Raw genomic sequence first — 27,614 nt, forward strand, 5'->3', positions numbered from 1 at the left:
GGCATTTATTAGGCTCTTCTTTAAAGTTCCCAAAGGCTATGTCTTCCCATCCTTTCCAAACAATAAGGTCAAGCTTGTCATTTTTTAGTAAAGCATATATAGAGTTAGAGCAGTAAGAAGTTTGGAATCTCATTTTCAACAGTAGCAAATAAGTCCAAGAAAACCTCTTAACTGGCACTTAGTTGTAGGTTTGGGGAAGTTCAGGATGTCTTGAAGTCTACCTGAATCCAAATGTCCTTGTTCCAAGATCAGGTGCCCTAAGTATCAAACCTGAGTTTGAGCAAACTGCAATTTTTCTTTGGAGAGTTTATGTCCCTAAAGCCAAAACTTGTAACAGGTAGATGCTGTTTTCCTGTGAAGAGTTTTGAGAAGGGAAGCAAGGAGGCAAATAATCTACATATTTTAATAAAGTAGAGCCTCCAGAAAACTCTGTCATCCACATCAGTTTTTAAGGTTTCTAAAAGTAAGGACTTTCTAGTCCTGGAGCATTATTGTCCAGGTGTATTTTCCATTCTTCCCAAGTGCAAGTTTGGCTATCCTCATCAACTGAAATACTAAAATATGCACTGCATAGATCAGTTGTGGTGAAAATTTTGCTTTCAGTAGGATTGGGTGTCAGTAACATGGGGGTAGGGGTTAGGAACAAGATGCCAAAGGATAACAATGTTATTTATTACTTGGAGGTCCTGGACAAACCTCCATCCTCAGCCATTGGGTTTTCTTATAGGTAAAATTAGAGGTATTACAGGGACTAGTGTAATCTTTTATTATGGGCTTGATGCCTTGCAAGGTTCTTTATAAGATATTCATTAATTCTGGGGACAGGTTTTGAGGGATCTGTTTGAATCTTGATGGGAGATGAACTGTGGATTCTACCAATATCAGTTGGAGACCTTGCCCCTAAAGAGAACGGTAACTGATCCAATAGGGACAAATGATCAGTGTTCCCGGACTCCAGCTATAGTGCTGTCAGAGATGGAGCAAAAAAAGATGTCAAAGGGCTATTTTTTAAATTAATTTTTTTTTTTTTTTTTTTTTTTTTAGCGAGAGAGAGTGCAGTGAGCGAGGGGCAGAGAGAAGGAGAGAGAAGGGGGTTCAAGGGTTCAACCGAAGCAGGGCTCATGTTTTTACCCAAAGCAGGGCTTGAGCTTACCCAGTGTAGGGCCCAAACACATGAACCGTGAGATCATGGCCTGAGCCAAAGTCAGATGCTTAACCTACTGAGACACCCAGGCACCCCAAAGAGCCATTTAATTTATCTGATTGGCTATTTTCATTACTGCTGTCAAATTCTAGAATTATTTCCCCATTTTGGAAGAAAGGAATTCTGGTATGGTATTTTTCTGAGAGATCTTCACCCAATAGGGGCAGAGGAACTGAGGAGAAAGAGTTCTGTCTCTCAAAGTGCCTAGACAAAAGAGAAGAGGTTCAGAGGCAGGAACCTGTTGAGGTCTGTTAAAGACCCCTAGTATTTGAACTGTTTTATTAGTACTCTGAGACAGAGGCTCCTTTATAGCAGTGGGAGATGGGATACACTTAACACTGTAGCTCTCATGTCAGTAGAGACAGAGTGAGATTCATTCCCAATCTGGACAGTGATTTCTCTGAGCTGATAGGGTTTGTTTGGAGTGTACTGTTTTTAAAATTGGGAAATTTAACACAAAAATAAGGATTTCTGGTTCCTCTTAAATAATCAGAAGTGTAATCTGGCAACACTGGACCTGCCTTCCTGCATTGTAGCAACTGGCTGCTGTATAGCAACTACCCCATCTAAATGGAGCCATACAGACCACTTTTTACCCATCTGTTCCTTCAGTGAGCCCACTTCACTTACAAATGTTTATCTGTCTAGGCAATGTAGTAGACATTTAAAGTTGTATCCCCTGATTTAAAGGTTATTTATCTTTCATGGCAGATTAAATAATTGTAAAATACTTATTAAAACCATTCATATTATTGGCTTACTCATGTGACAAAATAAGAAATATGTATTTGGTCTTTGTCTCCAATTCCTTGACATATAGCTCCTAAATCTCTTGGAATTTCCCAAGAGGAGTGTCTTTTGTTCTAATTCAGCAACTGCTAGTGGGTCCTTTGGTAGCTTCAGGACAGAGGCTAGTAGCCACAAAGACTTGAGGCATGATCGGAGGGTGGGGCTTTCAGCCTCATCACCACCCTCACCTCTGGTGAGAGGAGATGGACTGGGATTGACTTTAACCAGAATCATGATTTAGTCAATTGTGCTTATGTATGAAACCTCCATAAAAATCCCTGAATAACTGGGTTTGAAGAGCTTCTAAGTTGGTGAACACATGGAGGTGCTGTTAGGGTAACATACCCTGAAAAGGCAGGGACGCTATTCACCCCTTCCACACACCACGCCGTATGCATCTCTTCTGTTTGGCTGCTTCTGAATTGTATCCTTTATAATAAACCAGTTCTATTAAATTATCAAACCAGAGGAGGAGGGGTCATTGGAAACCGAATTTATAGTTGTTAGTCAGATGTATGCGGGCTTTGAAACTTGCTATTGGCATGTGAAGTGGGGGGACAGTTTTGTGGGACTGTACCCTTCAATCTAATCTGGCACCACAGGTACTCAGTGTCAGAGTGCTGGAGAAGTGGTGTTAAAAAGTCAGCGTGTATTTGGCATCAGGTTGGAAAAAAAACCTTTCATTTGGTGTCAGAAGTGTTATGTGTAGAACAGCACAGATTCATTGTAGAAAAATCAGTTGTATGAAAGCACTGTTACCATGGGTTACTGGTGAAGGGATAGGTAGGGCTGTTCAGTATTCATCTTGGCTAAAACCTGTTTATCTTCTGATTTTATCTCCTTCCCCAAAATTGTCTTCCTCCATTAACTAAAAATACCCCAGTGCTTTTGTGTCATTTTCAGTGCCCTTGACATTTATTTCCTTTCCTTTCTTCCAGCTCTAATTCTCAAACATTTATTCACAAAACTTACCCCACTTTACCTTTGCCACTTTAGTACCTTTGGTTATGTTTGCTTTGGTTTCCTTTCCAGCCTAACAAAACCCATCTTTCTGAAGCTTGCTTTGATCATCCTGGCTAGAAGAGATGTTCTCACCTCTCCCACATAAATCTTCCCTCTCTCGTCTGTACCACTCAGTACACCACATCACACTACATTTTCTGAGGCAGCCTAGTGAAGTAGAAATAAAAAGAATATTGCACACAGGGAGTCCAGATTATGAATCTTGAATTAGTTATGTGCCCCAGAATACCTTACTTCTGTCACCCTTACTTTCTTCTTTTACAAAGTAGAGGGGCGCCTGGGTAGCTCAGTTGGTTGAATGTTCAACTCTTGATTTTGGCTCAGGTCATGATGTCATGGTCATGGGATAGAGCCCCAAATCTGTCTCTGTGCTGAGCATGGAGCCTGCTTAAGATTCTCTCTCTTCCTCTCCCTCTGCTCTTCTCTCCAACCGCCTCTCTAAAATTAAAAAAAAAAAAAAAAGTGGAAACAGTACCAACTCCAAAGGGTTGATGTGAGAATTAGATGAGGTAATATATATAAAGCGCTTATTAGCACATTGCGTGGCATGTAATAGGCAGTAAGTGAATGTTACCGTCTATCTTCTCTCTTTACTTGGAGTGTAGGGATTATTTTTTATATTTTATGTAACTCTCTTGGCACTTAATACAGTATGTGGCACATGGAAAATTTACTGAACAAATGAGTAAGAATTCATACAGCTCTGTTTAAACGATAATTCTTTGTAATGATCTGTATATTGAGATTTCTAAAGGATTTTTGAGTACAGATCATTAGTTTTGATGTCAAAAACTATAGCCTTAATGTAATCATAGAATAGCATCACAAGCTTTGTGTTCTTTGACACAGGTATGTCCTACTGAAAGAAAGAAACATGCTCTTAACTTTAGAGCAGGAGGCCAAGCGGCAGAGGTTGCCAATGCCAAGTCCGGAGCGGTTAGAAAAGGTAACATTTGTGGAGGCTAGAGACTATTGTGTGGGATAAAGTCCAAAACATGTAAGTCTATGGTTCCTGTATTTCTTGGCAAGTAGATTTCTTTTTTAAAGTTTCTGCTTGATGTTTAGTAAATGTACAGAGTTGTGCAACATCACTATTGTAGAATATCTCCATCACTCCAAAATGAAGTGTCATGCCAATCTGTAGTCCCTCCCCATTCCCATCTGCAACCCTCAACAGATGTGTGGACATGGGCTTTTATTTCTCTTGGGTACATAGATAGGAGTGAAATTGCTGGTAAATCTACATTTAACATTTTGGGAAACAGCCCAACTGTTCTTTAAAGTAGCTGCACCATTTTAAATTGCTGGTTTCAGTTTAGCCACTGCCCTACCAACCAGGTCAAAGTTTTGAGTGCATTTTTTTTTTTTTATTGTAGTAAAAAACACATAACATAAAACTTACCTTCTTAAATCATTTTTAACAGTATAGTTTAGTAGTATTAAGTACATTCACATTGTTGTGAAAAGGTCAACTATTGTTCAAATTAGGTTTTCTTCATCATTAAAAAAAAAATCCCCTTAGGTTCATGATTTCCACTCCTATAGGTAATTATTTGTATATGTTTCCTGTTTATCCAGCAGAATTTTTTTCTGCATGTAGAAGTGTGCCTAATTATTTTTATTTACATAATAAAATTATTACATAATTATTTAATACATAATTTATCTAATTTGGTTATAAACTCTTATAAACTCTCCTGACATTTGTACTTTCACGTACCTAGTATATCCTGGGTACTTTTCCCTTTCAGTATATGTAGATCTGCCTTTTCTTTTTCAAGGCTGTACACATTTTTTTTTTTTTTCAACTTTTTTTTTTTTTTTTTTTTTTTTTAAATTTATTTTTGGGACAGAGAGAGACAGAGCATGAACGGGGGAGGGGCAGAGAGAGAGAGGGAGACACAGAATCGGAAACAGGCTCCAGGCTCCGAGCCATCAGCCCAGAGCCTGACGCGGGGCTCGAACTCACGGACCGCGAGATCGTGACCTGGCTGAAGTTGGACGCTTAACCAACTGCACCACCCAGGCGCCCCACACATTTTTTTTTTTTAATGTTTGTTTATTTATTTTGAGAGAGACAGTGCATGCGAGTGTGGGGGGAGGGGCACAGGGAGAGTATGAGAATCCCAAGCAAGCCAGACGTGGAGCTCAATCTCACGACCATGAGATGAGACCATGACTTGAGCCGAAATCAAGAGTTGGACACTTAACCAGCTGAGCCACCCGGGCATCCCAATGGCTGTACATGTTTAAGCTATTTCTTCCATGTAGAAGTTTTGTGTTTTATTTAGTTGAATTTCTCAAGGTTTTTTGCCTGGATTGCTTACGAGGTTAATTCTTTGTTGATGTTTCTGTGCCATCGTAAATAGAACTCAGCTTTTTGCCTAACTTCAGCTGCTTCACGTTCGTTCGTTTCCCCACGCTACTCACAGCCGTTATTGCCACACTGCCTCTGAGAGGGGTGGACCTAATATCCCTGCAGAGAGTCAAAGAATGTAGGGAGTAAAGTTTTAGTATTTAGCCTCACTAGGAAGAAGTTATTCTGACTTAATGAAAATTGAATTCCATAGCATATTTATTTTTATTTGAAACTTTATTTTGACACAACATGAGATTGACAGAAAAGTTAAGAGAATAGTACAAAAGTACCTTTCACCCAGTTTCCCTAAGTGAATATTTTACCCATTTGCTTTATCCTTCTCTGCCTCCTTCTCTAAATAACACATTTTTTCTTCAGAAGTTTAAGAGTCAGTTATATACATCCATAAATAATTAAGTATATGTTGTGAAAAACCAAGGATATTTCCTTACATAACCACTGTACAACTTTCAAAATCAGGAAATTGATATAATACTATTATCTAATCTGCAGATCTATTTCATCAGTTATCCGGACGTTGTCCTCTAATTTATAGCAAAATAAAATTCTGGATCATTTTCCAGTTGTTATCTCGTTAGTCTTCTTTAATCTGGATACTCAGTCTTTCTTTGTGTGTCAGAACATTGATTTTTTTGAAGAGTGTAGGCCAATTTGGGTTTGTTTAATGTTTCTCATTATAATCATGATGATTGGCGGAAGTATCATAGAAGTGATACAGTTTTCTTTACAGTACATAATATTAGGAGGCACAGGATGTGGATTTGTTTTGTTACCGGCGTTCACATCAATAATTTTTTAGTGTGGGGTGCCTGGGTGGCTCAGTTGGTTAAGAATCCGACTTTGGGGGTGCCTGGGTGGCTCAGTCGGTTAAGCGGCCGACTTCGGCTCAGGTCATGATCTCACGGTCCGTGAGTTCGAGCCCCGCGTCGGGCTCTGTGCTGACCGCTCAGAGCCTGGAGCCCGTTTCAGATTCTGTGTCTCCTTCTCTCTCTGACCCTCCCCTGCTCATGCTCTGTCTCTCTCTGTCTCAAAAATAAATAAATGTTAAAAAAAAAATTAAAAAAAAAAAAAATCCGACTTTGGCTCAAGTCATGATCTCGTGGTTTGTGAGTTTGAGCCCCATGTCAGGCTCTGTGCTGACAGCTCAGAGCCTGGAGCCTGCTTCAGATTCTGTGTCTCCCCCTCTCTGTGCCCCTCCCATGCTCACACTCTGTCTCTTTCTGTCTCTATAATAAATAAACATTAAAAAATTTTTTGTTTAAATAAAAATAATTTTTTAGTGTGATGTCTGCCAGGTTTCTCCATGGTGTATATAGTTACTAATTTTTCTTTGTATTGAGATCATATATAAACATCCTGTAATTTCTCAAACTTGCACTCAGTGGGTTTAACATCTATTGATTAGTTATTACTACAATGTTTGCTAAATGGGCATTTTTTTCATCCGATGATTCATTCTACATTTATTGGTTAGCTTTATGTAAGGAATGGCTTTCCCTTCACTTTCTTCTATCGCTGTGGACTCAGGGATTTCAGTTTTATTCAGTGAGTTATAATTCTTGAATACCTTCATCCCAGATTTAAGGACCAGTGTGGATTCCTTCAGGCTCGCCCCTGTGTTCTCATCACTTTTATGAGGCATAGCAAGTTGTTCTGGATTCATTTTGTACGTTTCCTGCCCCATCCCTGGAATCAGCCATTTTACAGGGGAATACCCTGATTCCTTTTAATGACGAATGATGTATTTAGAAACTAAGACCTGATGATTGCCACATAACATTTATAAAGCATTGAGATTTTATTTTCAGGATATTTGCTAATTCTGCTATTAAGGAAAGTTATGGATAGCGCATTGTTTATTTGTTGAATAAGCTTTTGTTAGAATGGTGCTGTTGTAAGACTTTTAAACTTCAGTAATAGATTACCCCATCTCCCTGCTATAAAAAAAATACATTTCAGAAGTGAGCTTCATCCCCATAGGTCGTATATATTGCACTTTCTGGATTAGTAAATTCCAAAAATAATGAAAGCTTTCTCCAGATAAACTGAACGTGATCGTAATTTTTTTTTTTTCAGTTTTTTTTAATGTTTATTTATTTATTTATTTATTTATTTTGATAGAGACAGACAGACAGACAGAACATGAGCAGGGTAGGGCAGACAGAGAGCGAGACAGAGAATTCAAAGCAGGCTCCAGGATCTGAGCTGTCAGCACAGAGCCCAACATGGGGCTTCAACTCACAGACTGCAAGATCATGACCTGAGCTAAAGTCAGATGCTTAACCAACTGAGCCACCCAGGCGCCCCAATCATGATTTTTTTTTTTTTTAAGCCTCAAATGTATGCATCTTCTAAGTTTTGTGACATACTACTAAGGAAAATTTATCAAGAAAAAAAATTAAAAAGAATCCTTCTCAAGATATAAATTGAAGGTGTGGAAGTGTGTAAGGACATTCTTGGCTCTGGAAGAGTTAAGCTGAAAGGAAAGAAAGGTCTCCAAGGTTGGCTTGTTTTGAATAAAGTGTATCTAATTGATATTTCTGATTTTCCTTCTCATCTGGAGGCATGAGCATGAGTAATCGGGTATGATTTCCGTTAGGAGCCCCAGCAGCAACCTTGCATGGGCAAACCCTAATGTAGTCCGTGAACAGCCAGGCTCACTAGGTTCCTAAGGGCTACACGGCACTTCACTCTTCTAAGTTTGTCTGTCTTCCAAATAGGATTCACCATTCTCACCCATCTTTTATTTCTCAGGGGTTTTGTAGAAATTCATTCAGTTAAGAGGAGGTACGTGTGGATTCAGCTGCTCAGTGTGGCTTTGATTGAAGTAGGGGAGAGCAGATACATAGAGTGTGAGCTGCGTATACAGGTTATGAGGTAGTCTATCTAAATTTGTGGCTTTCACATCTCTTTTGGATGCTGCAGCTACCTGGAAGTTTACCTTTATAATCTAATCTGCCACTCTGTTTTTGAGGGCTCTTAAAAGAAACAAATGTGCGTATACAGTATTTCTATGTCATGATGCTCACAGGTAATACACATAACCGAAAAAATGCCTCAGTATTTAGAGCTATGAAAAAATTTAGCTCATCTGTCATTAGAGTCCCCAAAGGTGAATATTTATTTATAAAGAATATATTTTGCCCTGCTAATATATTACTGTATACATTTTAAACTTCAATAGAAATGTTAAAAGAAAGAGATAAAAATAAATAGGGGTTCCAGTAGGATCTTCTTGCATCTTGATGGATCATTGGAGAGTAGGATCAGGGTAGACTGATATTCCATTCTCTGTAATAGCAGCAGCTGCCAATCAGGTAGGAACATCTGTGTCGGGGCACCTGGGTGGCTCAGTTGGTTAAGTGTCCAACTCTTGATCTCAGCTCAGGTCATGATCTCACGGGTTCGTGGGATCGAGCCTTGTGTCAGGCTCTACACTAATGGCATGGAGCCTGCTTGGGATTCTCTCCCTTTCTCTGCCTCTCTCTCTCCTGCTCACTGTCCCTCTCTCAAAAATAAAAAGCATCCAAAAAGATTTTTTTTTTATTTTTTATTTATTTATTTTTGGGACAGAGAGAGACAGAGCATGAATGGGGGAGGGTCAGAGAGAGAAGGAGACACAGAATCTGAAACAGGCTCCAGGCTCCGAGCTGTCAGCACAGAGCCTGACGCGGGGCTCGAACCCACGGACCGCGAGATCATGACCTGAGCTGAAGTCGGACGCTCAACCGACTGAGCCACCCAGGCGCCCCCAAAAAGAATTTTTTTAATGAATTTTAGTTTTTTCCACACCACAAGGCATTTGTGCCAAGGTGGCTAATGTGGGTTGACATCAAGGAATCCCTCCTCCTAGGAACCAGGAGGAAGTTTCTCAAAACTAGAAGGGAAGGGTGTTTTTCCCCTTGTATCAATCTAGCTTTGGAGATACTCTGTTAGTGACATATGCCCTCCCTCAAAACAACAATGAAGTGTTCTTTGTGCTAACAACATAGCTTAAAAAAAAATAAAACACGGGGTACCTGGGTGGCTCAGTTGGTTAAGTGTCCGACTTCCACTCAGGTCATGATCTCATGGTCCACAAGTTCGAGCCCCGCATTGGGTTCTGTGTTGACAGCTCAGAGCCTGGAGCCTGCTTCCAATTCCCTCTCTATCTGCCCCTCCCCTGCTCATGCTCTGTCTTTCTCTCAAAAATAAATAAATATTAAAAAAAAATTTTTTTTTAAGTAGAAGACAATTCTGCATTTTTATTAAACTTGATAAATAGTATTTCAAACTGTACAGTCACCAGAAGTACACAGTTATCAAAAATCACACACTTCACTTGGCATCTCCAACACCCTCAGCTTTCTGTGCCTGGTCTGTTTTGGCATCTCTGTTTTCTGTAGGGCCATCCCCATCCTTGCCAGCATCAGCTTTCCCCTTTTTCCCTTTGGGTACCTTCTCTCCCTTTTGTGCAGGGGCCTTTTTAGGTTTGGGTTCTGTCTTTGGAGGAGCAGGTTTAGCAGGAAATCTTGCACATCTTCTCTGTGGCTCATCCTTCACCTTGGCTTTATGTCCTTTAGCATCCCCTTCATTCTTTCTCTTGGGTATGGTGGTGACTGTGGCAGGGCATAGGCGCTGGATGTGGGGATTCAGTGGAGCACAAACTTTGGTGGGGCCCGGGGTCCTTCTCCCCACCTTTCTGTTGTAGGTGATTGTTGAAATTGTATCTTCCTAATCTCTTACCAGGTAATAGATTCCATGGATGCCTTAGATAAAGTTGTCCAGGAAAGAGAGGATGCCCTAAGACTTCTTCAGACTGGTCAAGAAAAAGCTAGACCTGGTGCCTGGAGAAGAGACATCTTTGGAAGAATCATCTGGTACATAGTTTCCACTGTGGTTTTTCTAAGATGAGAGTGGAAATCTCATGCCCTATTCTCCTGTCCGGTATCTTTTACAAAAACTCTCACATGAAATTTATTACAGATGTATCTAATGTAAACAGAAGTCCCCAGACCCCTTTGGAACCCCAAGATATGAATGAAGGTAGCTTTATTTGGTAGCCCAGGCACCCCATTCTCATGATTCAATTATTTTTAGTTTTTTTTACTTCTTAATTTTTTTTAATCTATTTATTTATTTTTTTTTTTAATTGTTTTTTAACGTTTATTTATTTTTGAGACAGAGAGAGACAGAGCATGAACCGGGGAGGGTCAGAGAGAGAGGGAGACACAGAATCTGAAACAGGCTCCAGGCTCTGAGCGGTCAGCACAGAGCCCGACGCGGGGCTCAAACTCACGGACCGCGAGATCATGACCTGAGCCGAAGTCGGACGCTTAACCGACTGAGCCACCCAGGCGCCCCATTATCTATTTATTTTTGAGTGAGAGACAGAGTACAACAGGGGAGGGACACAGAGAGAGGGAGGCATAGAATCTGAAGCAGGCTCCAGGCTCTGAGCTGTCAGCACAGAACCCAATGTAGGGCTTGAACTCACAAGCTGTGAGATCATGACCTGAGCCAAAGTCGGACGCCCAACCGACTGAGCCACCCAGGTGCCCCTGTAGGTTCTTTATAACAGTGGTGCTTAATCTTCTGTCAATCATGTGACCTTTTGGGAATCTGGTGAAAGTTATAGATCTTTTACCCAGAGAAATGTACATATGCACATAGAATTATAGAGCATTAATAAACACCATGAAGCTAATTTTAGGACATGCACCTGCCCATTAAGAATTTCAGATTAGGGGTGCCTGGGTGGCTCAGTTGGTTAAGCTGCCAACTTCGGCTCAGGTCATAATCTCATGATTCGTGAATTTGAGCCCCGTGTCTGGCTCTGTGCTGACAACTCAGAGCCTGGAGCCTACGTGGGATTCTGTGTCTCCCTCTCTCTCTGCCCTTCCCCAGCTCACGCTCTGTCTCTCTCTCAAAAATAAACAATAAAAAAATTTTTTTAATTAAAAAGAACTTGAGATTAAAAAAAAGTTCTCAAAAAAAAAGAGTTTTCAGGGAATAAGGCCACATGAACCCTTTTCAAAAAAAGCATTGCTGCCGTATCAGGATAAGCCCTAGTTCAAATTATGAAACTGTTTATTTTCATTAGTCTTTCCACCTTTTGTCCCCTGTGTCTAGCTCCCGAAGTCCTGTCAGACCCTGGGAAAGGATCTGATAATAAACATTCAAACTGAGGTATAAATAAATGTGGAGACCCAGTGTAGTCTCTGTCTTCAGGGCTTTATTTACATTTGGGTTGAGCTGCTAAAAGGAAGCATACTTAGTAGAATTTTTAAATGTTGGTCAGCAAAAGAGGCATAGCAAAATAAGAGACCCTCCCTGTACTCTCGAAATTATAACACATAGTAGTGCTTGTTCATTTGATAGGCTCTTTTTTTTTTTTTAAAGAGAGAGTGCACAAGTTGGGAGGGGCAGAGAGAGAGAGAGAGAGAGAGAGAGAGTAAGAGGGAGAGAGAATCTCAAGCAGGTTCCCCAGGCTCCACGGAGCCCGACATGGGGCTTAATCTCACAACCCTGGGATCATGACCAGAGCCGAAATCAAGAGTTGGACACTCATCTGACTGAATCACCCAGGCGTACCTGGTAGTCTTTTTAAATTGAGTTTGCAGTAATAGGGCTGCTTGGAGCAAAATGTAGGGGAGTAGCTGTATGTCTGTAATGGTATAATCCAATACAGAAAAGAGAAATTACCAAAATGTCTAACTAGAAACTTTATTTTCTAATTTTTATTTGGATTAATACAATTGAGGTCAGTTAGGGAAGGGTGAGGATAGAGGAGAGAATCTGTATGAGTGCTAATCTCTTCTAGGTTTTTAAAATTTTGCTTTTTAACTTTTCCAGAGTTAAAGTAGTAATTATATCATCTTTCCAACATAGCTTATTAACTCAAACATTATTAATTCCAGTACCTTTTCCCTAATTTTTTATTCCATGTTACAATATTTAAGGTAGCCTTTTAAATGCAGAGCTCCTTCTTAAAAACATTTCATCTAAGTTTTTTTTTTCTGTCAAAAGAACATGTGGCAGTAATATCGGACATTACTTTTTGGACACGTCATGCCCTTGTCTATTGAGGAGTAGTAGATTGTCATCCTGATGAACTGAGGGAAATACAGTACCGTTATCTATCCTGCTTAAAGCAGTGGTCCATATTTCTTGTGGCACTGTCACATTATATAGTAAAAGCTGAAATTATGAAGAGATTGGAACTTTGGCTTCTAATATTACAGATTAATCCTGGATTTAACCAATCAGAAAAGATTGGTTAAATGGCCTGAAATTAATCCTTTTGTTACTTTTTTCATTGAAGTACTTTCAAATGAATGTTATATATAGTATGAATTCACAACTTTCTTTTTCCCGCTCAACATTATGATTTTTTAGGTTTCATTGTGTTGAGATAAATGTAGATACCTACATCAGTTGGTGCAATTTATTTATAATTTAAAAGCAAAAAACTATACATACACTTGTATGTATTATATATTGTTATGTATGTATGTATATACATGTGTATATAAAATAAGTACATACATACATATGTATGGAGTAAAAGTATGAAATACATCTGGTAGTGATACACTCCAGTGTATGGCTCAGAGCTGCTGTGGAAATACAGAACTTAACCTGTATCTTTAAGTTTTTATATATATTTTTTCAAAAGTGATCTGAAGCAGACATTGCAAAACATACATACACTCATGAACTCAGTGGGTTCATGTCTGTACTTTTTTCTAAGTTTAGAGTATTTCATAATTTATAAAAATTGTAAAAATCTTTTAAGAGCCAATTACATCTCATTTTATTGAAAATATATTTAGCTCAAAGATGGCTAAAACTCTGTTTGTAAAAAATGAAAAAATGTATGAAATATCTTCTATTAAGGCAATATCTCTTTGCTTTCTTGGCAGGCACAAGTTCAAGCAGTGGCCTATACCTTGGTACCTAAATAAAAGATACAACAGGAAACGATTCTTCGCAATGCCCTATGTGGAACGTTTTATGAGGTGAGCACAACCCAAATACCCTTTAGTAACACAACTTACCTTTATATCAGATAACACAAGTTAAGCTTTTACATAAGTAATAAGCTTTTACATAAGTAATACATGTGTATTGTGGAAAAAAATAGAAAAATTGGGTAGAAAAGATGAAATTAAAATCTTACATAATCTCATCATCCAAAAATAACTTAACATTCTAGTGTATATCCTTTCAAAAAGTTTTATTGCCTTCTATTCATCAGTCTGTATGTAAGTACGTTACTAAGTCTTTCTGTAATGTGAAAAGGAAGGTCTAAATACTTTGGTTACATAAGATATGAGCTCATGTTACTGCAAGGTTGATGAAATGGAAAGGGGCTAGGGTGAGGAGACGAGCCTGCTGCATTATGTCTGCAGTCATGTTACCCTGCAGAATGGTGGTTTCCAAATATTTACTACAACAATTTTTTTTCTGCATGAGGTTTATTATAGGGTTTCTATTATAGAGAAGTGAAGTGGTCCCACGAGCCCCCAGCTAATAATTATAAAAATGAAAGATTTTAGAAAATGGCTATTTTAGAACCCTGGATCCACATCCAAAAGCAGACAGAAACCAAATTGAAGTTGGAAGGGGAGAGAATTACAAGTTTGTGGTTTCAGGGAAAGCATGCTACTCAACTTCCATGGCTGTCTGTGGCTGCAGAGAGAAGCTGGGTGGGGAAAACTTCAAAGTTACTGGCTAAAGGTGCTAGAGGTCAGAATTCAAGCAGGAAAGCAGCTGGAAATTTAAGAAGGAAATTCTAGCAGCACAAAAACCATAGCTTGTAACAACTGCCTTAGATAATACAATCTACTTTCATCAAGAGTTCTTTAAAAACTGATGTTCTCTCCCAAGAGCTTGTTTCTATACCAAACAAATAAAAACACTTAAAAAAATAATTTAAACAGGAATAAAAAATATATCTTTAAACTGGCTTTAAGGTGTCTTGGTACATTTTAGAATCACAATTAAAAATTTTTATCTTCCCCATTAAACCAGCTGCCTCTCCTCATTTTCAGTTTTATCTTTGTGATGTGATTTATAATAAAAGGTACATATATTTGGTCTTCCTCCTTGTTCCTGACACAGGACTCCTAAAACCCTTGGAATTTTCTAGGTGTGGGTGGGGTGGTATCTTTTGTTATGTTAATGACATGGTTTTTGGGGAGCACCTAAGAATGGGGGCTAATTGCTAGAGGAACCAACTTGGAATAGATGGTTGAAACTTTCAGTCCCACAGCCTGACTTCTGGAGAGGGGAACAGGGCTGGAGGTGAATCAGTAGCCAGTGGACAATGATTTGCTTTAATCGACCGTGCCTGTGTAATGAGGCCTCTGTAAAAAGGATAGGGTTCAGGCAGCTTTTCTGTTGGTGAGCATATGGAGACTGGAGGAGAGTGGGGTGCCTAGAAGAGGGCATGGAAGCCTCATGCCCTCTCCCCACTCCTTATCCTGTGTACCTCATGTCTGGCTACTCCTGAGTTTATATCCTTTTATAATAAATCCATAATAGTGAATAAAGGGGTTTCCTGAGTTCTGTGAGTGACTCTAGCAAATTAATCGAACCCACGGAGGAGGTCTTGGTAGCCTCTGATTTAAAGTACAGGTAACAGCCTGGACTTGTGACTGCTGTCTGAAGTCCAAAGAGGGAGTTGTGGGAATGTCTGATCTGTGGCAAGTCGTTGGTTAAGAAGCATGTGTGACAACCTCTGACACGATCTCCACGTAGTGTCAGAATGGAGTTGAACTTTTGCTCATTCTGCTGGTGTCTGAGAATTGCTTGATGGGAGGGTAGAGGTGGGGGGACCACCACCAGTGGAATGAGGTCCAGTACCCCTTAAATAGTATATCCATTCTACATGGGCATTTTTCATCATCAGTGCCCTAGAAGCAGTCAGTCCTTGATTTCATTCTTCCTGCAGAAGGTCTCCAGGATCTGTCCTTTGTGCTCCCACTCTCTGCCCTGGTGCCCTCCCTCTTCATCAAGATGAATTATTGAACCTTTTCCTCACTCCAGTCCATTCAAATACTGCTTCCTGGCTAATTCTCCTCAAACCTTTTTATCACATAACCTGTTCAGAAACCTATAGTTGCTTCTTGTCTACAGATAAATCCAAACTCCTTCCCACCCAGGGTTCCCACAATTTAAGTCTTACCTGCTTACCCTCATCAAAGTCAGACCTTTCTCCTTGTTTCCTAAACAGTCTTGCTCATTTTCCCCTCTTTTATGTACAGCTCTGAAATCCTTCTACCATTCACATTTAAAAAAATTTTTTTAATCTTTATTTTTGAGAGAGAGAGAGAATGCATGAGTGGGAGAGGAACAGAGAGAGAGAGGGAGATCTAGAATCTGAAGCAGGCTCCAGGCTCCAAGCTGTCAGCACAGAGCCCAATGTAGGGCTCGAACTCATGAACAGTGAGATCATGACCTGAGCCAAAGTCAGGTGCTTAACTGACTGAGCCTCCCAAGTGCCCCGTCCACCATTCACATTTTAAGGCCCAGTTCAGATACGAAGCAGTTGAAGAAATTTAACTGCATTTTTTTTTCCTCTACAACTTCTCCAGACCTACCGTGCCATTGGTCCTTTTGTCCCTTAGTCATATAAGGTGAAGCTATAAACAACTATGAGAATTTATGAATCCAGTGTTGCTTTTACAGGCCTAATACATGTCCTAATTGTTCTATTTTTGAACCTATCTTTTTTAGCCTTACCTTCAGGGCATGCATCATAATCTTCTGAATATTCTTAAGAATAGCAAACCTTGGGGCGCCAAGGTGGTTCAGTCAGTTAAATGTCCAACTTTGGCTCAGGTCATGGTCTCATGGTTCATGAGTTTGAGCCCTGCTTCCAGCTCGCTGCTGTCAGTATAGAGCCCACTTCAGATCCTGTCTCCTTCTCTCTCTGCCCTCCTGCGCTCATGCATGCTGTCTCTCAAAAATTAACATCAAAAAAAATCAGAATAGCAAACCTTTATTCTGTATTTTTATGGGCTTATTTTTTTTAATGGCCAAAATTTAGTTGGAGCAAAGACTGAGGACTATCATGAGTAATCTGATTTCAGCTTTGCTTGATCTTTATACTTAATTTACAAAATAGCTTATATTTTTAAAGTACACACCTATGTTGGTCTTCACCCAAATAGAATTCTTGGCTCAAATTTCTGTGACCATACTAAGTAAGTTACTCACTATGATCTCTTATGTTGTTTTAAAATATACTCATGCCTAGTGATCAATAAAATATCCTGCAAAATCTTGTCTTAAGTACAGTAGTGGCTTGGCATCTATTAATTTATCATTTGCAACTTTGTCTTAAGTGACCCTAGAGGTCAAAATAATTTAGCTGAGGCACAAATGCTTCCTGCTCTGGAATGCACACTCACATAGGGACCAGTCTAGCACCTAACCATCATCTCTTAGCATAATTTTATTCTCTTTGTTGTAGGGAAAATGATATGGTAGACTGAGGTATTTGGAATGAAGGAATTCAAAAAAGTCTCAGGATGTATCACAGGATACAAAAAATATTGTATTCAATAAAACTGGTGTTTTTAAAAGAGGAGAAAAGGTAGCCCAGTCTGCTATAGGCTCTTAAGATCTGTTCATTTCTTTCTATGTAGGAAATAGGCAGAATTGGTGTAGGGTTACAAATGCTTTTGATTCTAAGTTTATCTTTGACTTATGTAGGTTTACAGTGATTATTCAAGTTTAATAACATACATGGGAACACCTGACTAGCCCAGTCAGTAGAGCATGCAACTCTTGATCTTGGGGTTGTGAGTCCCTTGTTGGGTAAAGACATTACTTAAAAATAAAGTCTTTTAAAAAAAAATTAATAATAATAATAATACACATGACACACCTAATAGGGAGACTAGCATTACTGAGGCTTTTAAGTAATTGATTTGGATATCCTTTGAGAATATTGAGTAACAGGGAAATATTTTTGTATAAATTGGTGTTATGCTTTTATTCTAGATTGAGAATTGAGAAACAAGCCCGCATTGAAGCAAGGAAGAAAAGTTTAGAGAAAAAGAAAGAAAAATTTCTTCAGGAAAAGTTTCCACGTCATTCTGAAGCCCAGAAGTCAAGTGTTGTCTAAGATGTCTGAATTCTGAAGTTACTATTTTGTTTTCCTTGGATAACAATCTATATACAAAAGTAAATATGTATTAAGTAATTTATAAAGAAATTGTGTTTTTAGTTAAATGACTATCTCAACTGTTTTAACGGTTAAATTGTGTTTTTAGTTAAATGACTATCTCAACTGGTTTAAGGGTTAATATTTGGCATGCTAACTCTGGAAGTTAAAAATTCTGACATCTAAGCAAACTTTAACATCACCTGTACCTTAGAGTGGGAAAGTGATGTCAACTGCAATAGCAAAGGCAGTAAGGTCATTTTTGGAATTCAGGTAACATTTCTACTATTATATTAATAGCATTTGAAGGGGGTGTGGACATTACTTTTAATAAACAATGAGTACTTTCACTCAATAATATAAATACGTTTAGTAAAACTTAAAGTAGTTAAGTCACAACACAACAATAATTCAAAAAAGCATTTCTGGAATGGCTAATAACTTTTATTTAATTTTGCAAGCCTAAGGTAAAAAGCATAGGCAGTAAATTTTACTAGTCAATAAAAACCAATTCTACCAATCACTGGTAATTAATATACTAAACAGAGTTGAAAAGCATTTTACTGAAAGCAAAATATTTAGAGAAAATAGACATTTATACAAAATTATAAAATGCTTGTAATAAGAATAAGTGCATTTCAAGGAAAGCACAAACTTATCTTAATTTATAGAGCCAGTTAAAGCCTTAAAAAATTTAAGTGGAAATTGAAATATGCAAAAATGTATAAACATTCTACAAAAGATGGTCACTCTTTTCCTGAGTACACTAAAGCTGTGGAACTTAAGGTGACACGGGAAGGCAGAGGTCTGGTAACTCTCCTCAAGGGCATTTCCTTTCTACACACTGCTTCCCTCCTTCTTCATATTCTTGTTTGGAAATCCACATCTGTTGAAAGGTGCCCTGTAAAATGGAAAGAAAAATTACATATTGTGCCTTTTTGTTAGAAAACACTTTTTAAATTATCTTTTTCATAACTGATTTTGGGGCGCCTGGATGGCTCGGTTAAGTATCCAGCTTCGCCTCAGGTCATGATCTCACTGTTCGTGAGTTCAAGCCCCACGTCAGGCTCTCTATTGATAGCTCAGAAACTGGAGCCTGCTCTGAATTTTGTGACTCCCTTTCTGCCCCTCCCCTGCTCACACTCTGTCTCTCAAAAAATAAACAAACAACTGATCTTTGCAGAACGCTTAAGCCCCTCCCCCAAATAGTACTCCCTTATTCCCTTATTTCTGCCCTCCTCTAGAACACCCAGAAACATGATTTAGAAAGAATAATAAGTCTTTCTATACCTATTAAACTGTCATGAGGATTTAGAAAATGGCTATGAAAGGAAGATGGATGGTTTAGCTATGATGGCTTGGTGCCAACCTGAGGCAACAATAGAAACTATCGGAAGGTTTCCTCCCAGTACAGAATTGATGTTCTAACACTTAACGGCAGCATTTAGAACTCAGAAGTGCTTGGGGTGCCTGGGTGGTTCAGTCAATTAAGTGTCTGACTCTTTTTTTTAACGTTTTATTTTATTTTTGAGACAGAGAGAGACAGAGCATGAACGGGGGAGGAGCAGAGAGAGAGGGAAACACAGAATCTGAAACAGGCTCCAGGCTGTGAGCTGTCAGCACAGAGCCCGACGCGAGGCTCGAACTCACAGACCGTGAGATCATGACCTGAGCTGAAGTCGGAAGCTTAACCGACCAAGCCACCCAGGCGCCCCAAGTGTCTGACTCTTGATTTCAACTCAGGTCATGAGCTCATGGTTCATGGGTTCGAGCCCTGTATTAGGCTCTGCGCTGGCAGCAAGGAGCCTGCTTGGGATTCTGTCTCTGCCCCCTCCCTGGCTCATACTCTCTCAAAAATAAACATAAAACTTAAAAAAAAAAAAACAAAAAACCCTCAAAAGTGCTCATCAGGAGTAGGATAAAGTTTTATAAGAACACACAATAAATATAGTGCATAAGCACTATAGAAGATGGAAAGGAGAAAAATAACCAAGAAGGAAGAAACCTAGGCTACATTAAAAATAAAACATATAAGCAGGAGAAATCCATTCTCTAAGATTAACTCTATTCAAGTGGACTTGCAGTGGTATCCAGCTTTGATCTAAGATCTATTAAAAGATTGGAAATAGAATACATAGACACTTATGTCTATAATACATTTATGTATAATAATACACTCATGTATTATTATAAACTTTTACTAGCTTAAAAAGGTTTAGGAGTGGGGCTCCTGGGTGGCTCAGTTGTCTAAGTGTCCGACTTTGGCTTGGGTCATGATCTCAGGGTCTGTGGGTTCAAGCCCCACGTTGGGCTCTGTGCTGACAGCTCAGAGCCTGGAGCCTGCTTCGGATTCTGTATCTCCCTCTCTGCCCCTCTACTGCTCGTGCTCGGTCTCTCTCAAAAATAAATGTTAAAAAAAAATTTTTTTTTTAATTGTTTAATAGAAATACTTCATGAAGGCACCTGGGTGGCTCAGTAGTTAAGCATTTGACTTTGGCTCAGGTCATGATCTCACAGTTCATGAGATCGAACCCCGCATCAGGTAGACACCAACCAGCCCTGCTTCCGCTAAAAAACAAAAACAGGCCCTGCTTCAGGCAAGCCCCATTTCTCTCTCTTCCCCTCCTGGGATTCTCTCTCTCTCTCTCTCTCTCTCTCTCTCTCTCTGCCCCTTCGCTCACTTGTGCCCTCTCTCTCTTGCTCTCAAAAGAGAAAAAAAGAAAAAAAAAGAAGTACTTCCTGACATTTACTTTGGCTGCTCTGAGGTGAAGGGGAAATTCCCCAAGTCTAGGGTGCAGATAAATACAAGGACTCTTCCTCCTGATTCAAGGTAGGCACCCATCTGAGCAACGTGACTTCAACCATTTGCCCCAAGAACCAACTCCTGACTTCCTCAACCTCACCAAGAGGCCAGGGAACAACCAGAACCTGAGAAGGAATGATTTAAGTCCTGACCAGTTCCAATGGGAGTATGAAAGGGCACAAATATGTTAGTAGAATCCCCACCTTTGAGAAGGGAAACTGAAATGAGGCTGACAAATAGCAACTGATAAGGCACTAAAGCATTTTGTTAAATTAGAACATGTAATTCATTTGATAGTTATACAAAGATAAATGATGCACTGAAATTATTTTTAGTCTTTTTACTAAACTTAGTTTATATTCACTGGTACACTTAAATCATTCAATAAGACTATTTTTCAAAGTAGTTTACTAACCAAAGATGCTAGAATGGAGCCACCAATCCATGAACTAAACCTCCGTTCTACTGTTGTATTATTTGCAATCAATTTCAACCGCATACTCTAAAATAGAGAGGGAAGAATAAGTATTAGGACAATCAAGTAAAACAGGTGACTCAATTCAAAAAATTCAACTTTGAGGACTTCTTAACAATTGGTTCAAACACCAGTTACACGTGATTATTTTGCAAAAGCTAGGCTAATAGTAGGCATAGTTTGAATTACTATATAGAAAGTACTTTATGGTTTTTAATGTATAATATTTAATAATTACATCAACCTTAGAAAACTGCATACTAAAGAGTATGGCATTCACAACGATACCCTAGAATAACAGCAAACACATACTTAACACTTACCTATAAATCAGGTATCGTGCTAAGTGCTTCATGTGGTATTCCATTTCTTCCAATACCAAATACCATTACTGTCCCAACCTGCCACCCTTTCTATAGTCCTCACCTTTCTAACTACTTTTTTAGTATCTTATCCTAATTCCTCCTATCTTAGGTCACTCCCACCACTCCTCCACTTCCACATCAAAATGCAGACATTAGATCTCAGGTTTTTTATTCATAACTGGTTTCCTCCCAAATGAGTGTTTATGTTTTGAACTCACACTCTCTTGATAAACATGGTTTTGTGGCTCAGTACTATTGCTTCCTGTCTCCCTGCATCAAGAGATTTTCCCCCTACCTAGGACTTTGTTTCCAGGGATAGTTCTTAAATTGTTGATACTCTATTATTTTATATGAACACATAGTTTGTGTTCATTCAACAGTGAAATAAATGTATATGTTTCAGGAGTAAAATAAGTGATATGGGAGGAGAGGGTGCTGGGAGCAGGAGGGATGAATATGGATTTTTGTAGATGAGGAACTGCTTGGTATCTGTTGCAATGGAATTTTTTCCTGTTATTTCATCTATTTTTAATTGTCTCCTAAATGAGATGGATAATATCTAACTGCTCTTGACCAAGACCTTGGACAGCCCAGGTCTGTATTTGTTATTCTGGGGCTTATTATCAAACCTAATGATTAGTATTATAATTAAGTTCTATTCCAGATCAGACTATATCTCCAAGAATGTAGTAAATACAATTCAAGTGTCAATCTTGTGCCTATATCAGTATTTACATAACTTAACAATTACAAAAATGTGCCATATGTAAAATGTTCCTTTGTATGAGAAACAAAAAGACTGCCAAATATACAAATTCTACAGATACTATTAGGACCCATGTAACCCCTAAGTTTCCTTTAATGTAATAACTAATACAAAGTATCATACAAAAAACTACTTGATAAAAGTTTTAAAATCTAAAGATTATGACTAGGGGAGTGTGGGTGGCTCAGTGGGTTGAGCATCTGATTCTTGATTTCGGCCCAGGTCATCTCATGATTTGTGAGATTGAGCCCTGTGTCAGGCTATGTGCTGACAGTGTGGAACCTACTTGGGATTCTCTCTCTCTCCCTTTCTCTCTGGCCCTGCCTGCTTGTGCATTCTCTCTCTTTCTCTCTCAAAATAAACATTTTTTTTTTAAAATAAAGATTATGACTACTACTCTGTTATCAATGGGTACCAGACTTTCTCCCCAAACCACATTCTTCTAATCCTTTTAAAAGTTGTCACAATGCACCCAGTGATCTTTTTAAAACATAGGAGCTCTGCAGTCCCCTGCCAAATTTTATCCTGTAAGTTCCCTATTAATAAGCAACATGACCTGATACCCAACTGTGTGGGTGGAACAGTGTGCTCCAAAGAGATATGTTGAAGTTCTAATCCCTGGTACCTGTGAATGTGACATAATTCAGAAATAGGTTCTTTGCAGATGTAATTAGCATACAAGTTAAGATAAGGTCATATTGGTGGGGTACCTGGATGGCTCAGTTGGTTGAGTGTCTTGACTCTTGATTTTGGCTCAGGTCATGATCTCATGATTCACAGGATCAAGCCCTGCATTGGGCTCTCCTCTGGCAGCAAGGAGCCTGCTTGGGATTCTCTCTCCCCGCCCCCCTCTCTGCCCCTCTCCCACTTGCACTCTTTCTCTTGAAATAAATAAACATTAATTAAAACAAAAAAAAGATAAGGTCATACTGGAGCAGAGTGGGTTCTTAATCCCATATGACTGTGGAGTTTTGGGGTTTTTTTAATGTTTATTTTTGAGAGAGAGAGAAAGGGAGCTAGTGGGGGAGGGACAGAGAGAGGGAGACACAGAATCTGAAGCTAGCTCCAGGCTCTGAGCTGTCAGCACAGAGCCCAACACGGGGCTCAAACACACGAACCATGAGATCATGACCTGAGCCACAGTCAAGATGCCTAACCAACCGAGCCACTCAGGCACCTCCCTGGAGTTTTTATAATAAAGAGGACAGATCTGTGAGAGAATGCCCTCTGACAATGGAGACAGACTGAAGTGTTGGAGCTGCAATCCAAGAAACAACAAAGGATTGCTGGCAAACCATCAGATGCTAAGAAGAGGGAAAAGAAGAATTCTCAGCTCTACATTTCAGAGAGAGCATGGCCCTGTGGACATGTGGATTTCAGACTTCTAGCTTCCAGAATGGAGAAAGGATAAATTATCTGTTGTTTGAAGCCACCTACTTTAGTTTGTGGTATTTCGTTACAGCAGCCCTAGGAAATCAATACATCATCCATCTTTCCAGCCATATCACTCTTCCCACTTCTGCAGACTACAAGCCAGCTACTTTGAAGTACTGGAATATGCCATCCTCCCTTCATATTCTGCACATGGTATAACTTCCACCTAGATGTTCTTTCATAAATTACCAACCAGTTGAACTCCTATTCCTTCAAACAGCTTCTTCATGAGGGAGTTAACTGCTTGCTCCACAGTGTTCCCTAGAGTGTCTCATTCATGACATACTGAACCACTTAGCACATTATCTTTATTTTTACATGTCTATTCATCCTAGCAGACTGAGCCTTTAGTGGGCAGGGACTGTATTTACAGCCCTAGTGCCTAGCACACTATAGGTACTTAAGTATGAAGTCAACAAATAAAAGATTCAAATAGTACAAGAGTAACCAAAAGATGTCATCTATGAAAATTTGGTTAACAAGGGATATTAACTTTATTTAAGTAACACTGTATCAAGCACACACAGAATATCAATCGACTACTGAAAAACAAACCTTATCTATAAGACTACACCAGCGATGAGGATACCTGTGACTGAAGAATACCACTAAAGAACAAACAACTTACTGGGGGAGTTTTCTGAGAGAGCTCTCTATTCAACCTGTCAGTAAAGCTCTGTATTAGCGTGTTTCCTCCAGCCACTATAACACTGCCATAGAGACCCTAAGATAAAAAACAGAAACAAATTAGTTCCAAATGTTTCCAAGTTTTAATCACAACTACAACTAAAACTGTCCTCCTCTACAATTTACCCTTTCTTTTTTAATATTTTTACTTCTATACAGACCTAGTAGCTGAATCCAATGGCTCTCAGTCCTGACTGCACATTCAACTCATTTATGGGATTTATAAAACGTCAAATGCCTGGGGGCAATTAAATAAAAATCTGGGGACGGAGCCCAGATCAAGGTTTTGTTAGTTTGTTTAAAACTCAAGATGATTCTAATGTGCATTAAAGTTTAAGAACCACTAACTTAAAGCAATTATTCTAAAACCCAAGCATAATTTTTTGGCAGATAGCTGCCAATATTTAGAGGTATATTTTATATTGGCTTCATCTTAGAAAGCTCATGTAGAAGTTACAGTATTTAAAATTAGACAATGAGATTGCTTAATGATTATTATGGATAATGCATAATCTGATAACATCCCTGGCCAAAATGACTGTGACCTTTCTCTTTTGCAGGGTATTAGACATCAGAACCACATGGGGAACTTTTTCAAAATCCACATGCTGATACCTCCCTAAAAAAAAATAAATCAATCTACTTATGAGTATATTTATCTGTAATTTACATGTATGGATCAGAAAGCTAATGTCAGCCTTTTTTTTTTATTAAGTTCTTACTGAATTCCTGTTAATCAATATATATGTCAGCCTGTATGCTTTTTTAGTGGCTAAGTTCATATTTTAAAAATGTATTCCAGATGTCTAAGTCATCTAACTTTTGAAAGAAAAATGGAAAACAAGCATCTCCTCTGCAATTAACATTAGTTAACTAGAGGAGAAATCACACTAAAAACAGAAAGTTATCTATTACATGCTTATAGTAAGTATAATTCAATTCAGTTGCCTTCCCCAAAATGGCCTTGAGTTTGTGCTAAAGAAATTCCATACTTAATCCCTATCATCTTAGAAGCAGCAAGTGCCTGCTAGGTGGCTAGTTGAAACAAACATTTTGCATAGTCATCCAAAAGTCTTTTTTGAAACAACATGGTTTTTATACACCCCTAGCTATCAGTACTATGCTCTAAGCAAATGAATCAACTCCAACAATACCAAGGCAACATATGTTGGCTACAAATTGAATCTAGGGTTTAAATAACATATAATCAATCTAATAATTAATATGTGTATAATATGGAGTTAGTATTTAAAACCTGGCAAAACACAAAAATTATGAAGGGTACGAAGATCATCTAAACTAAACTCCATGTAGAAGTTACATAATTTAAACCCATACCTTCCTGAACAATAAAAACAGCAAAACTGCTACATAGAAAAAAATCAATAATATATATTTTGGCTTGTCACATTTTAGGAACTCTCTAGAACAGCACTGTCCAAAAGAACTTCCTGTGATGACAGAAATGTTCCCTATCTGCATGTCATACAGTAGCCATTGGTTACATTTATAATGTGGCTAGTGCAACTGAAGAACGGAATTTTAAATTTTTACTTCTTTTAATTTAAATTGCCACATGTGGCTGGTAGCTAGTACACTGGACACCGTAGCTCTAAAGTTTTACATTTTTCCTTTTCTAATACTTCATATTTTTACACATTCTAAAATGGACTTCAAAGTGAATGGCCAAAGTTGCCAACTTAAATAATGATTCAGGGGCATTTCATTACCCTAAAAGATACCTTTATACCGTAAACAGGAGGCTGACACTTACTGGTCTGATGTCAATATCACACATTCCAACGCTTGTAGTGACAACGTGACTGACTCCCAGCATTGTATTTCCTGATAATCCCTACAACAAAATGAAAATTAGTCACACAGAAGAACTTCAAACACAGCACACCCAAAAATCTCTACAGTTGGTCTTATGTAGGTTTTATATAATTACACAAGATGTGCATACACACAGGAAAGGCCAAGCTGATTATGAAATAGTGCTCACACCTTTACGTTGGAAGGGTCAAACAACCCTTCAGGAATCTTTAACCGCTCTGCTCCAAAGTCACAGTTGTACCCATTGGGGAATTCATAATGAACAGTTGGCATCTGTGCAGCTACTCTGAAAACATATTAAACAACATTAAACAAAAGACCAAAAAAATTCTTCAAAATTATAAACTAAGAAATTATCAACTTGTAAGAAAGCAGAGTGAGAATCTTTCTTTTATGTTAATCAATATTTCTTAACTTTTTACTTTTAGACCAGTTAAGCATACTCCACAATTTTTAACAAAACGAATCAATTTCTTTCCTCATTTATAAGTATTTGGTGTTTAGAAGATTAGTATGAAGGTTTCAATGAGCTGTTTTAAGTCTTGTAGACAAGAAGACATACTGTTCATCATAGGTTGAATCTGATACTTGAAGTACTGAAGCTTGAAAATCCTGGATAACACACTGTGGATATAAAAAAAAAAAAAATTTTTTAAGAAACGGTTAGAAACAGGCAATCTATACTTTTGTAACATTGTAGAGCTGTTTTTTTTGTTTTGTTTTTTTTTAATGTTTTTATTTTTGAGACAGAGAGAGACAGAGCATGAGCAGGGAAGGGGCAGAGAGAGAGGGAGACACAGAATCCGAAGCAGGCTCCAGGCCAAGCTGTCAGCATAGAGCCCGACGTGGGGCTCGAACTCACAGACCACGAGATCATGACCTGAACCGAAGTCGGTTGCTCAACCAACTGAGCCACCCAGGCGCTCCTATACTTTTGTAACATTGTATTTAAAATACTTTTCTTAATGAAACCGGGTCACATTCCTGGATGGCTATGTCATTTCAAGGCTATAAATCTACCTAGCAAGGACTCTTGAGTATCAAGAAACCCAATTTTAAGCATTTGAACTAGAAGCTAAATTATATCATGTTTAAATTACAACAATTATGGAACACTGATGAGATAAAAACAATCTGAAACCCCCACACCTACCACAGTCCTGCATTACAAAACTGGTTTCAGAACATTGTTTTTTCCTTAAAAATAAGCCTAGACTTAAAGGCAAGATTTCATTTTCTGAATGTATATACATGTGCACATACATTGCATCATATGTAACTTTTAATGACTGCACATAGTTTAAAACAATTAAAAATTCTGTGAAATACATGTGACCTCTGGGCTGCTAAAGAAAAATCCTGTCTAATAGCTAGGCCAAACTGTTAATCAACTTCACAATTTTTCCTTCTACTGAACACCCACAAAAAATCTTTATCTTAGGTGCAAAAAAATGTGAGATAGGATATATCCCCCACATAGTAAATTATGACTTTCAAATCCTTTTACTATTAGAAATGAATGTATATCTGTAGTGTGAGAGGTTTTACTCACCTGTCCTCCTGTCAGTAAGGTATATGTTCAGAGAGGAATTTTTTAGTAAAAGAAACTCTTACTGGCTCCTTGCTATGAATAAGGACACTTTTTTTATATGGCTGACTGATGTTAAAGCAAACATAACTGAGCCATACTACCAG

At 38.6% G+C, this 27,614-nt stretch overlaps 2 protein-coding genes and 1 pseudogene across 4 annotated transcripts in view; 1 reads left to right on the forward strand and 2 right to left on the reverse strand.

The window, feature by feature from the left end:
- MRPL47 (mitochondrial ribosomal protein L47) overlaps window positions 1-17,592 on the forward strand; it is a 34,926-nt gene extending 17,334 nt beyond the window's left edge. For both annotated transcript variants that reach the window (XM_060639269.3, XM_060639271.3), the window contains exons 4-7: window positions 3,866-3,962; window positions 10,125-10,255; window positions 13,301-13,396; window positions 17,391-17,592. In XM_060639269.3, coding sequence (XP_060495252.1) covers window positions 3,866-3,962; window positions 10,125-10,255; window positions 13,301-13,396; window positions 17,391-17,514 — 448 coding nt within the window. In that variant the 3' untranslated portion in view covers window positions 17,515-17,592. The remainder of the gene's footprint in view (window positions 1-3,865; window positions 3,963-10,124; window positions 10,256-13,300; window positions 13,397-17,390) is intronic.
- Window positions 9,523-10,109, reverse strand: LOC132684110 (non-histone chromosomal protein HMG-17 pseudogene; annotated as a pseudogene).
- A 383-nt stretch (window positions 17,593-17,975) lies between the features above and the next one.
- ACTL6A (actin like 6A) overlaps window positions 17,976-27,614 on the reverse strand; it is a 29,725-nt gene continuing 20,086 nt past the window's right edge. For both annotated transcript variants that reach the window (XM_060639267.2, XM_060639268.2), the window contains exons 9-14: window positions 26,482-26,543; window positions 26,091-26,205; window positions 25,858-25,938; window positions 24,025-24,120; window positions 20,772-20,858; window positions 17,976-18,454 (exon numbers count right to left, since the gene is read on the reverse strand). In XM_060639267.2, the coding sequence (XP_060495250.1) occupies window positions 18,374-18,454; window positions 20,772-20,858; window positions 24,025-24,120; window positions 25,858-25,938; window positions 26,091-26,205; window positions 26,482-26,543 (522 nt within the window). In that variant the 3' untranslated portion in view covers window positions 17,976-18,373. The remainder of the gene's footprint in view (window positions 18,455-20,771; window positions 20,859-24,024; window positions 24,121-25,857; window positions 25,939-26,090; window positions 26,206-26,481; window positions 26,544-27,614) is intronic.

The sequence above is a fragment of the Panthera onca genome, chromosome C2 (assembly GCF_046562875.1).
Source record: "Panthera onca isolate mPanOnc1 chromosome C2, mPanOnc1 haplotype 2, whole genome shotgun sequence".
NCBI lineage: Eukaryota > Metazoa > Chordata > Mammalia > Carnivora > Felidae > Panthera > Panthera onca.